Here is a 12,500-nt window from a genome sequence, read left to right on the forward strand (position 1 = left end):
GAACTTCACACCTTCACTTAGGGTAAGGAGCTCATGAATGTGTTGTATTAAAACACATCTAAGCAGGTGGAGCAGAGGAGGAGGAGGGGGAGGAGGAGGAGGAGGAGGAGGAGGAGGAGGAGTGAAGTAATAACCCTGTAATGCCGCCTCATCTCCTCAGCAGGAGCCGCTGCCCCACAGTGAGCTAAATGAGGATAATGTGTCTGAAGCTAAACGGCTCCTCGTTTGGGTCGCTGACTAACGATGGGTTCACTTGTTCTATGCTGAGTGGTCCAAACGCCTTCATCATAAATACACACAGATGATGAAGGGCACCGGAAATGTGTGTCACACAACATCACAGTCAATCAACATGTCAGCTGAGTCTCTTAGTTCCCTCTGAGTTCTGGTCCTGGCGCTGAGGATGATGATGCTCAGCGCTTTGTGTTTCCGTGGCAATCTGCCTGTGCGAGTGTCAAAGCTTTTGTGTGCAGACTTGATGACTGTGTGTTGTTCTGAGAACTACAGCTGCTACAGGAAGGTGTGTGACGTACGACAAAGCAGCATGGATTCCTCCTGTAAAGTCCATGGATTAGATTTCTCTGTTTGTTGTGTGAAGTTGAACATGTCCTCTGTATGCTGGAGCTCAGTGACATGTGTGTGTGTTCATCCTCAGGGGAGCAGGAAGATCCAAAGCAAACTCAAAGAAAGTGTGACTTCATTGTAGACGTGCAGTCCCAAGCAGCGTCCCTGAGCTTGAGCCAACACTTGAGTTGGCAGTAGAGGATCTGTGTGAATGCGGTTCATCATCTGAGGACCATGAACGCATCACATCTGCTGCTCTGAAACAACTCTGAGTGTTGTTGTTGCTTTATTAAAGCAAAAAGAAGCCAGAATAAGATAAGAAGTCTGCTGCATCTCGCTCCAAGACATTGCTTGTTTTCTTGTTTTGCCTTGTTTGATTGGCTGTCAGTTTCGCTAAAGCAAAGCCGCTAACTCAAGGGAACAGAACTCTGCTGCTGTGCACCACCTGTGGCTGTTTACCAGAGGAAGAGGCGTCCTTCTCTCCCTTATTATTCTTATCTTTCTTTCCTTATGGGGACATCTGATCCTCGTCCACACACAACCCAAACACACACACACTCACACACACAGAAGAGAAGAGAAGAGAAGAGAAGAAGAGAAGAAGAGAAGAAGAGAAGCGAGAGAGAGAGAGAGAGAGAGAGAGAGAGAGAGAGAGAGAGAGAGAGAGAGAGAGAGCAGTGATCTTTAAAGGGTGAAGCCATCACTGCGGCTCACTCTGGAGGGAGGAGACACCCGATCTGGGGTCACCCTCTGGTCCCACCTCAGCAGGGGGCCGGGGAGATTTTCCAACCGGGGTGTGTTTGATCTACCAAGCAGCGCTGCCGTCCTTTGTGTCACACACACACAGACACACAGACACACACACTCTGCTCGGCGCTGCGGCACACACTCGCCTTCCTTCGCTCTTGCAGTTACTTTCATTACCAAATGCAAATCCTGCAGTGAGCTGAGGGTCCAGTCAACCTGCAGAGGAGTGTGTGAGCGCTTTAACGCTGGGCTAGCAGCAGAGCAGTGATTGCAGGAAACCTCGGTGTTGATTAAACCACACGGGTCAAGTTACATCAAGACAGCTGAGGCGGCGCCGCACACAGAGACGCTCACAGCCGCAACAGTTTATGTCCCCGGGGGGCCCAGGGAAATTATTCATGCATCTGCTGAGTTGCAGCACAATAATGAGACTGGAACACAGAGGCTGATAAATACATGTGAACCTGGACAGACACACACACACGTGAGGGATAGAGCCTGTGTCTGAGAGAGGAGAGCAAGTAGGAGAGGAAGAAGAGAGGAGATACAGAAGAATGAATGAAGACAAACAGGAGGGGACAAGAGAAAGAGCTCAGATAAGGAAGCACGAGAAGGAGAATGGAAAGGAATGGAAAGGAAAGGAAAGGAAAGGAAAGGAAAGGAAAGGAAAGGAAAGGAAAGGAAAGGAAAGTGGAATACGAAGTGGAAGAGGAGTAGTAAGATGTGAGTACTGATGAAAGAGGACAGAGGGTTCATGATGGCTGACAAATACAAACAGAAACATCAGAAGATAAAGATCAGAAGATAAAGACGTCATGAACATTGAGGATTGTTGTTGGTAAGACAAAGTGTGAAGCTCAAACTGAGCTGGATGTTCTGGTGAGGGAGAGCTCAGAGAGGAGGAGGAGAGGAGACGCTGGCTGGGAGCAGGAGGAGCCAGCAAGAGGAGCGAGCACGAGGAGGGAGCAGCGAGCAGCGAGCAGGTATCAGGGTGACGCCAGGAGGGGAAAGATTCCGGATGAAAGAGGAAAAAAAGTGTTAGTGGAGTTGAGATCTCAGTGTGACTCGTGACAGACAGACAGGAAGAGAGCGAGGAAGGCTAAGTGACAGACGACAGGGACGGATCAGGAGCAGGAAACAAAAGGTTGCTGAAGGATGATACCTCAGTCAAGCAGAGAGAAGCTAAATGAAAGAGTTCAATCTGGAGTCTCTGTCTCCTTCATGAATATCATGAAGAAGACAGAGAAGTGGAGGAAAATGAACATTAAGCTGCATTTGAGTGCTGCTGGAAATATGAACCTCTCTGTGTCTAAGTGGAATCTACCACTGTCAGATGAGTACCTGAACGCATCGTAGGAGTCCAATATCCAAGGAATGTGAGATGATGACTGAATGAATTAAAGGAACATTAAAGGAACAAGTAGGAGTTGATGATGATCATCAGGAGCATCGCCTGGGGACCATGAACACATCACATGGTTCCAAACGGGTTCATCCTCTGGAGAACAGGAGTCCATTTAGCTCTTTCAACCTTCCAGCCTTAGAGCAGAGTGAGGAGATGGATCAGCAACATCACCACACATACAGATCCATCCTCAGGTACAGATCCATCCTCAGGTACAGATCCATCCTCAGGTACAGATCCATCCTCAGGTACAGATCCATCCTCAGGTACAGATCCATCCTCAGGTACAGATCCATCCTCAGGTACAGATCCATCATCAGGTACAGATCCATCCTCAGGTACAGATCCATCCTCAGGTACAGATCCATCCTCAGGGGATCAGGCATAGCAGAGGCAACGTTTATGGAAGTCTAGAAATTAGTCATCAGAAGATCCAAAGTGTTGGTCAGAGGCACAAGATGAAACATCAGAGGTTCACCAAAGTTATGAGGGATCATCATCTGGGGAGGATGATGACATGACAATCCAGCATGAAGCTCTCCACAAGTTTAGCTTGACCTTACAGGGCGAACGGCCACAAGCCAGGGGCAGAGAGCAGCAGAGAGAGAGAGAGAGAGAGAGAGAGAGAGAGAGAGAGAGAGAGACGAGAGAGAGAGAGAGAGAGAGAGAGAGAGAGAGAGAGAGAGCGAGAGAGAGAGAGAGCGAGAGAGAGAGAGACTGAAGTGTGGTGGAGAAAGAAACAGCGGGCGAAGAGGAGGGCGCACACCCACGAAGAAGAAAGTTGAAGGATGCTGGTTTCACTCGACGGTTGGAAAGTCGAATTTTTGTAAAAACAAGGCCGGCTCTCTCCGTTCTCCTGCTCCTGTCTGGTAGAATGTTTCCTGAGCTCTGCTGGGAGTCTTTGAACCTTCTTCTGATCTCGCAGTTCCTCCCTCCCTCATCGTCTCCACCTGTACGTCCTGTTGTGACGAAGAGCTCGGCAGCCTTCGTCAGCAAACCCTCAGCTCTGCATCCAGCTTCCTAATCACATCTCCTGGTATCTCTCTGCCTCTGTCTCCTCCCTGCCTCTCCATCCTCTCACACTCTATCACACTCTCTCACACTCACACTGCCTCACACTCACACTGCACAGTACCTCAGTGTGTTTACATGAACATCAATCAGCTGGTTACCTGCTCGTGTTTACCCTCAACCAAGCTTTCTATTCAGATTCTATTCCAAACAGCTCAATGACCAATCATCTATTTAAAGGCTTGTCCAGAGGTGGAGGTCTTCAATAGGACAGTGAAGCAGATCTAAGTGTGTGTGTGAACGTTAAAGCACACACACACACCACACAGCAGTAGAACAGCCCAGGTTTCTGCCTCCAGAAGGTTCTGCATGTAGATGATTGTAGATCGTCTTCTCTGGCTCAGGAGAAGCGAGTGTGTGAATGTGGCAGCGTGCAGAAGTTCATGGGATGAATCTGTCAGAGCCGTCATGTTTCCGTTCTTCTAATCAATCCTGAGCGGCGTGAAGATGAAGAGGAACATGAAGAGGAACATGAAGAGGAACATCAAAGTGACTGAGAGGAGGAATAAGAAACCTGACAGCTGACGCCAGGACGCATTTACATTACAATCCTGACTGAGGGATTCCATCAACACAGGAGCAAACAGGTAGAATCTGATCAGAACGATTGATCTGATCAGAACGATTGATCTGATCAGATGGAACATTTAGTTTGACTCGATTTACTTTATTCCTTAATGTTTCCTACATTTAGTTTTCTTTATCAAAGTGACGAGTCATTCCTTTCATCTTCTTATGAAGTGTGTGTGTGTGTGTGTGTGTGTGTGCCTCACACCTCAACACGCCGTCCTCACGTCCGTCAACACTCAGTACACTGGTAGTGATGCAGTTTAGCGCTGCGCTGACAGGATGCGTTAGATGCTCGTTCCAACAGAGGGCTTGAAAGCAAACATATGTGTGTGTGTGTGTGCGTGTGTGTGTGTGGTCAGAGATAACCAGGTGCTCAAACACCAACTGTGCCGACAGATGAGAGTCAAGATGCAAGCTTTCATGTGCGCTCACCCTCCCATGAGGACACACACACACACACACACACACACACACACACACACACACAGGTCTTAAAGCTGGCAGGAACAGGATGAACATGTGATCCCGGTGAATGATGATGTGGATGGAAGCGTTAATGAGAGGTGAGGAAGAGTTCCAACCTGGCAGAGAGCGTGACGGAGGAAGAAGAGAGAGGGTGAAGAGGAACGTTCAGGGATGACATCCTCCTCCTCCTCCTCCTCCTCCTCCTCCTCCTCATTCTCTGGGCCTCTACAAACACTTTTACTGATGCAGAAACAACAAAGAAGAAGAAGAAGAAGACGCCGGGCTGTCGTCTCCACCTTGGCTTCTCCTCCGTCTGCAGCCAAGCAGCTTATTAAAAACTTTTGTATTGATTCTTTTGTAGTTTGCTGAATCTTTCACCAGAATGAGCCTGAGCCTGAGCCTGAGCGTGTTCCCGCTCTGCACGGACGCACGAGCGCAGAGGGATCAGAGCTCTGTTTGTCAGGAGCTGCTGCACCTTTTGCTCCGGGAAGACCATGGCATCCTACGAGCAGCCGGGGAGAAGAGAGGGCAGCTACAAGGATCCCATCTAACCCCGCATGAAATATTGATAAATGATGAAGTTGGAGTGCTGCAGAAAAGGCAGAAGAAGCTGAGAGGAAGAGTTCACAAGGACACCAAGCGTCTGAGTGTTTATGTGAACATGAACAAGAATGAGACGCACAAACCAGACAGCTGACGAGGCAATTAGAAACAAAACACATGAAGAGGGACGAGAAGAGAAGACATGGAGGATAGGAGTGAGTGGACTGAGTGAAAACATGATGGAAACTAGCAGATGAGGTAGGAGAGAGCGAGCCGAGGAAACTGGAGACAGACGGAGCGTCCTGACACACACAAACACACACACACACACACACACACACAAAGGACCAATCACAACCTAATGGCTGTCTGTTGGTGCACAGTGGTGGTGCAGAGAGAGAGAGAGAGAGAGAGAGAGAGAGAGAGAGCAGAGAGAGAGAGAGAGAGCAGAGAGAGAGCAGAGAGAGAGAGAGAGCAGAGAGGGATCATGGTGAAGCGCGCTGTAACGTCTCTATTCATCAGGATGATGGTCGGCATCCTCGCTGCCTCCACAGCCGCGGCTTTGTCTCCTTGGTGATGAAGCAACGGTGCCAGAAGGAACAAATAACCGCCGCTGCTAAAGGTCGGCCTGGAAACTGCTGCAGGGATTCTTATACAAGAACGGAGAACAAGCAGAACTCCTGATGAGGAGGAAGGAAGGGAGGGAAGGAAGGAAGTGAAGGAAGGGAGTGAAGGAAGGGAGTGAAGAAAGGAAGTGAAGTTAGAAAGTGAAGGAATGAAGTGAAGGAATGAAGTGAAGGAAGGAAGTGAAGGAAGGGAGTGAAGGAAGGGAGTGAAGAAAGGAAGTGAAGGGAGGAAGTGAAGGAATGAAGTGAAGGAAGGGAGTGAAGGAAGGTAGTGAAGAAAGGAAGTGAAGGAAGGAAGTGAAGAAGAGAGTGAAGAAAGGAAGTGAAGGAATGAAGTTGGACCTCATAACCTTCATGTCTTCATGTCCTCTCCATATCATTCATCAGTGTATTGATTTGTCTGCAGGTGTAATCAGGATCAAAGACTTCCAGGTCTCAGATTCTCACCTGGACTTTAACCTCTGACCTGCAGAGCCTGAAGACTCAAGCTCTCACTCAGGCCTTCATCTTCCTCCTACTCAGTCAACTCCTCACTGAGTGAAGCCTTCACAGCTCCTCGCTGGGCTGAACCTTGGTTTATCTCATCGCCTCCTCTCCTCTCCTCTCCTCTCCTCTCCTCTCCTCTCCTCTCCTCACCTCTCCTCTCCTCTCCTCTCCTCTCCTCACCTCTCCTCTCCTCACCTCTCCTCTCCTCTCCTCTCCTCTCCTCTCGCCTCCTCTCCTCTCCTCTCCTCACCTCTCCTCTCCTCTCCTCTCCTCTCCTCTCCTCTCCTCTCCTCTCCTCTCCTCTCCTCTCCTCACCTCTCCTCACCTCTCCTCTCCTCTCCTCTCCTCTCCTCTCGCCTCCTCACGATCCAGATAAACACAGAATTTGGCAACAGAGAGAAAAAAGCTCCAGGCTGAAGGAAATGATTTTGACTCAAAGGGTAAAAACAGCTGAAGACCAAACGCTGCAGCTGCTTCAGGGTTCATCTGTGAGAGAGAGAGAGAGAGAGAGTGTGTGTGTGTGTGTGTGTGTGTGTGTGTGTGTGTTTGTAATCTCAACACGCTTAATCACAAACGGAGCACAAACTCTCCATCTGTGAGCGGTTGTCGTTGTTGCTGCAGCGGCGGCGGCGGCGGCTCAGTGTGGCGTTCATTCTCTCCACGCAGAGACAAAGAGAAGAAGAGAGATTGGAACCTGACCCACTCTCACACCTCACCACACCTGGAGGCAGACGGAGCCGTGGCGTCGGAGAGTCGCACCTTTTGTCAATCGCCAAATATCCTGGGTGTGACAGGTGGAAATGGAGCCGCCGCCGACTGATGAGGCACCGAGGCCTTCAGACCGGGCTCAGATCAGAGTACTGGGTCTGAAGTCAACCTTTGAGCAGACAGACAGGCAGAGGGACAGACAGATGGACAGACAGACTCACCGATGAAGGACGTCTCTCCCAGGTAGCCTCTGCGTCTCAGCACCACCTCCAGGACCTTGTCCTCCTCGTCCACCACGTAGTATTCCTTCTCCAGGGAGATCCAGGCCCAGTCCAGACGGAACTGCTGCCCCTTCAGCGTGTTCCCACCTGGACGGGACACAAAGACACACACACACACACACAGTGAGGACGGCTGCCATGACAGTAAGGGACAGTAGCTTGTGTTAGGTCAGTGTGTCTGTGAGAGTGAGATTGTCCGTAAACAGGAAGTAAAGAGGCGCTGAGAGCTCCAGCGCTGTGCCAGAGTTCCTCAAATGAAGCAGAGCGATGATAGCAAAGCGTGACCTCATCTCTGAGCTTTGAGCTTCATCTCACACAACTCTAAGACCTTTAGACTTCCAGCCCACTCGCTCTGTTTACGTGCTTCACTCATGTTGGACTCCTCTTGACTCGTTGTCACTTTGATCTGTTTTAATATTCAATCTGAAGCGTGAAGCCTGAGTTTGTTTGTTTCTGTTCTGTTTCATTAAACATCCAAACGTTTTCTCAGCTGTTTGGTGTTTTCACTCTCGCTGGCCTCCATAAATGACTGAATTTGTTTCTACTTAATTAATTTTATGCCACTGAGAACAAACGGTTTAATATCTCAGGATCTCCATGGACACACACATCGTGCGCCCTGGCAACGTCTCCGTTTGATGTAACTTCGGTATCTCTGCTGCTAATGTTGTGTGAAAACAGGAAGGGAACAAGGAAGGGGGGGCTCTAACGGCTCTGGGACCCCCGGGTGCGAGAGGAGAACTGCATCCAGGTAGTTGAGAAAAACTGTTTTAATTATTTTTCACTCTGCCGTCCAAAATTCTGTGTGGATTCATTAAAAAACTCCTTTATGTTGCATCTTTGCGTAAGTTTCCACGGTGACGCTCTGCCATCAGACTCACACTCTCCTCGTGTCACCTGTGTATTAATAGCTCAAGCGCTCCGGGGACGTGAGCGTGGCGACGAGGAGGAAGATGAGCATCATTAAGACACGGACGGCAAGTTGACACAAACGCCCCACTGCTGCTTCAACCAGCGGACAGGAAGTGTGTGTATGTGTTTGTGTGTGTGGGCTAAATGACTTTATACTGTAGAGGAAGCGCAGAGATGAATGGAAATAATGAGAGAAAACACTAAACAAAGAAGCAGAGCGGAGGAGGTTTTTATCCCAGAATTCCTTTGAGCACTAAACTAAATGTCTCCGAGTTTCTGTGTGTGTGTGTGTAAGCCTGAGAGGAAGAGAGGCGGTGCAGGAGTGTTTGTTGAAGTGTCTCATTTAGCTCAGCCAGGATCATTTCAAAGCTGCTCCTTTCATTCCGTCTCTTAAATCCGTTCTCCCTCTCAGAGGCGGCGGCGGCGCTCAGGCCGTTAAAAATCGCTCAAAGACTCACAGCTCCTTCTGACCGAGAGCAACACTTCCCCTCCGCCATCACAGAGCCCGATGAGGAGGAGGAGGTCTGGGTCAGAACCTTCCTGCCCCAGCCAAAGAGAGCATGATCATACGTGTACTTCATATGATCACAAAGAGTAAAACACGTTTCCTCCTGTCTGCTGTTTTCTAGCGAACCAAAGTGGAATTTAAACCAATAGGGGGCCGGGAAAAATGACCTGATATGAGGACATGAGGTTTAAGTTAAGCAGAATATTGTATAAGGTGTAGGGAAGGAAACACACAGGGTCTCAGGAGGATATGTGTTGGTTGAGCTCTAAATTAAATGACCAGCGCGAGCACCTCCAAGCTTTTTATTACCTCTTATTTGTTTGAAAATATATCAGCTGATAACACAGAGGCATGATGGGAGGAGGGCCGGGGGAGCGGCTGGGATCTGGGAGATGTGGACTTCAAGACACAAATCACAAGATGGAAGGAAAACACTAACAAGTCCAACTGTTACTCCATTACAGCTCGAGTCCAGATGTGATTAGAGACTCGTTCTGGATCTGGGGGGCCTGGATGAAGCTCCTCTGCTGAGACCGGAGCTCTAACGGGCCAACACGGTGTTAAAACGCAGCAGATTGTGTGAGAGGTGAAGCGTGAACGCGTCTCACAGAGCAGCACACATGGCTGCACCTGGAGGTGAGGAGGCAGGAGCGTAATGAGAGCTGAACCTGCAGGCCCAGACCAGGATCTGATGGGTTTGGGTGCAAAGACAAAAGAAAACTCAGCCACACAAACACACAAAGCTTCCATTACAACTTCACCGCAACAAAGCACCTGCACCATTAGCTGTGTGTGTGTGTGAGTGTGTGTCAGTCCAGACTATTCATACGACCCCACACTGCTGGTGAGGAGCTGTGAATGGACAAAGGGGGTCTGAGTCTTCCTCCCGTCCTGCAGCCTCCTGTAGGGATGAAAGCCTCTCACGTGCTGACGGGACAAAAAAAACGCCTCTTTGAAATCCTCCTCCTCCGCCCAGCTTCAGTCACTCTACTGACGCTTTCAAAGGCTCTCCGCACAAAAACTCACGCTCGCTTGTTATATTTTATAAGAAACCAATTAGGGATGGAAGCATCTGTGCGGCGGCCACACCTCAGATCCCCACGCACACTTTGATGCTACAGGTTTGAGACGCCTCTGATGTAGAAATCACCGCTTCACAAAACGATCACAGGAAGCCGTCCGGTCGCTAAACTCCCTCGGTCCTGACGGGACACGTTCTGCTGAGTGTGGAGTTTAAACCTCCACACAGCTGCTAGGCTCCCAAGGTAAAGACGGTGAGGAAGGTGAAGAAGGTAAAGAAGGTAAAGAAGGTAAAGAAGGTAGAGAAGGTAGAGAAGGTAGAGAAGGTAAAGAAGGTAGAGAAGGTAAAGAAGGTAAAGAAGGTAAAGAAGGTAGAGAAGGTAGAGAAGGTAAAGAAGGTAAAGAAGGTAAAGAAGGTAGAGAAGGTAGAGAAGGTAAAGAAGGTAAAGAAGGTAGAGAAGGTAAAGAAGGTAAAGAAGGTAAAGAAGGTAAAGAAGGTAGAGAAGGTAAAGAAGGTAAAGAAGGTAAAGAAGGTAGAGAAGGTAAAGAAGTTAGAGAAGGTAAAGAAGGTAAAGAAGGTAGAGAAGGTAAAGAAGGTAAAGAAGGTAGAGAAGGTAAAGAAGGTAAAGAAGGTAGAGAAGGTAAAGAAGGTAAAGAAGGTAGAGAAGGTAGAGAAAGTAAAGAAGGTAAAGAAGGTAGAGAATGTAAAGAAGGTAGAGAAGGTAGAGAAGGTAAAGAAGGCAAAGAAGGTAAAGAAGGTAGAGAAGGTAAAGAAGGTAGAGAAGGTAGAGAAGGCAAAGAAGGTAAAGAAGGTAAAGAAGGTAGAGAAGGTAGAGAAGGTAAAGAAGGTAAAGAAGGTAGAGAAGGTAGAGAAGGCAAAGAAGGTAAAGAAGGTAAAGAAGGTAAAGAAGGTAGAGAAGGTAGAGAAGGTAAAGAAGGTAAAGAAGGTAAAGTCGATTGATCTGATTGGGTTTGTATTCAAGTCGTTCTCGGGTAAATTCCAAGTTTTGGACTCAAGTCCCAAAGCAGCTCGTGTGTAACAGCGTAACAATGTTAAACAGGTTTTGCTGCGTGTGAACTAAGTGTGTGTGTGTGTAGATAATTCGCCCTTCGCTCCTGTCCTCGTCCTCACAGCGCAGGACGTCCTTACATGGCCGGACGTCCACATGTTCTTCATTTCATTTCACTCTTTTGTGTCTGTGTGATATTTTGCATCTGATGGCGGCACTAAGCGCTCTGCTGCTCAGCTCGTCTCGGGGTTGCCGCTCGCTCTGTTACGTCTCCATCTGCCTCTTGTACTCCTTTGTACCCGAGTCCCAGACTCCCACAGCAACCGGCAACCCACAACAGTTACGCAACAGACGAACCCAATGATCTCTCACCGTAGAGAACTTCCAAGAAACATCAGACGGGGGAAGTAATTAGTACGGCTGCTATTTATTCAACTGGCGGCGGAGTTCGCTTCAACAAAGCAGGTAGCATAACGAGCGTGTGTGCAGAGAGAGGCTGACGGTACGATTCCAGGAGCCCACGCAGCCTCCAGCTGACAGGAGAGCCACTCTGCCTGAGCCCTGATGGTTGATATGATACAAACACGCGACGCCCCCTCAGGACGGTCAGGCAGGCTTTACTGTGCTGAGAGAAACTAATGGAAGCAGAGAGGCACTCCAAAACGTACGAAAAAAGGCAGCATGACTAATGGAACCCTGGAAAAATACTCAATTAAAAGAAGAAGCTGTGACTTTAAATGAAGCGGCAGATTTAACAATGTTCCTAAAGACCTGGACCTTCTCCTTTGGCCCTTTGGCCCTTGTGGTCTCTGTGTGCTGGATGTAAACACACATCCTATACAGCAGGGACGCCTTCATTCCTAAACTCCACCCGTCTCGCCTCTTCTTCCTGCCACTCCCGTTCATAAAACCGTTTGAGTTTGTGGACAGCGGCGCCCCAGGTGGGAGGTATTGCATGAAACGATGAGCACCATGTGTAAGAATGAGCAGGTGACGTTTTAAACGGTCAATCAAATAAATCTGTCAGATATCGAAGCCTATTCAGTTGATTAATCCCTTTATTTAAATGAGAGTTCACCCATCTTCCTGTTCTGCAGCTGAAGTAACACAGCAGGGACTTCTGAATCTGGGACATTTTGCTGCGCTTCAATAATGAAAATCCCCAAAACTGAAAATATAAAAGCTTTCATCTAACAAACTTGAAAACTTCAAACTTCAAACCCAACTTGACTCAAACTGGTGTTAATAAGAACTGAGGGAGGAAATACTTCAGTTCCTACAAATCCGTTCTCAGAGCTCTATAACTCCGTCTCTGAGGCTCTGTGTTGGTTGAAGGATTAAAAGCTCCTCCACACAGGAGCAAACACGCCTCTTCCCCCGTTTCCCCTTCAGAACCCTGAAGTTTAGGCCGGAAAACGGCTCCAATGGGGCCGCACAGTGGGTCAGACTCTCTCTCTCTCTCTCTCTCTCTCTCTCTCTCTCTCTCTCTCTCTCTCTCTCTCTCTCTATCTCTCTCTATCTCTCTCTCTCTCATGCTGATCGTTGATATCTCCTGAGATGAGTTAGCGGCGAGTCTTGGTTGCC

At 48.6% G+C, this 12,500-nt stretch overlaps 1 protein-coding gene across 1 annotated transcript in view; it reads right to left on the reverse strand.

The window, feature by feature from the left end:
- Positions 1 to 7,839, reverse strand: part of LOC143014018 (FRAS1-related extracellular matrix protein 2-like) — a 35,103-nt gene extending 27,264 nt beyond the window's left edge. Inside the window, exons 1-2 of the mRNA XM_076167776.1 lie at positions 7,827 to 7,839; positions 7,407 to 7,553 (exon numbers count right to left, since the gene is read on the reverse strand). Of these exons, the coding sequence (XP_076023891.1) occupies positions 7,407 to 7,553; positions 7,827 to 7,839 (160 nt within the window). The remainder of the gene's footprint in view (positions 1 to 7,406; positions 7,554 to 7,826) is intronic.
- Positions 7,840 to 12,500: the final 4,661 nt, after the last annotated feature.

Source organism: Genypterus blacodes, unplaced genomic scaffold, assembly GCF_046128005.1.
Source record: "Genypterus blacodes isolate CSIRO-AG114 ecotype Tasmania unplaced genomic scaffold, CSIRO-AGI_Gbla_v1 ptg000175l_1, whole genome shotgun sequence".
NCBI classification, from domain to species: Eukaryota; Metazoa; Chordata; class Actinopteri; order Ophidiiformes; family Ophidiidae; genus Genypterus; species Genypterus blacodes.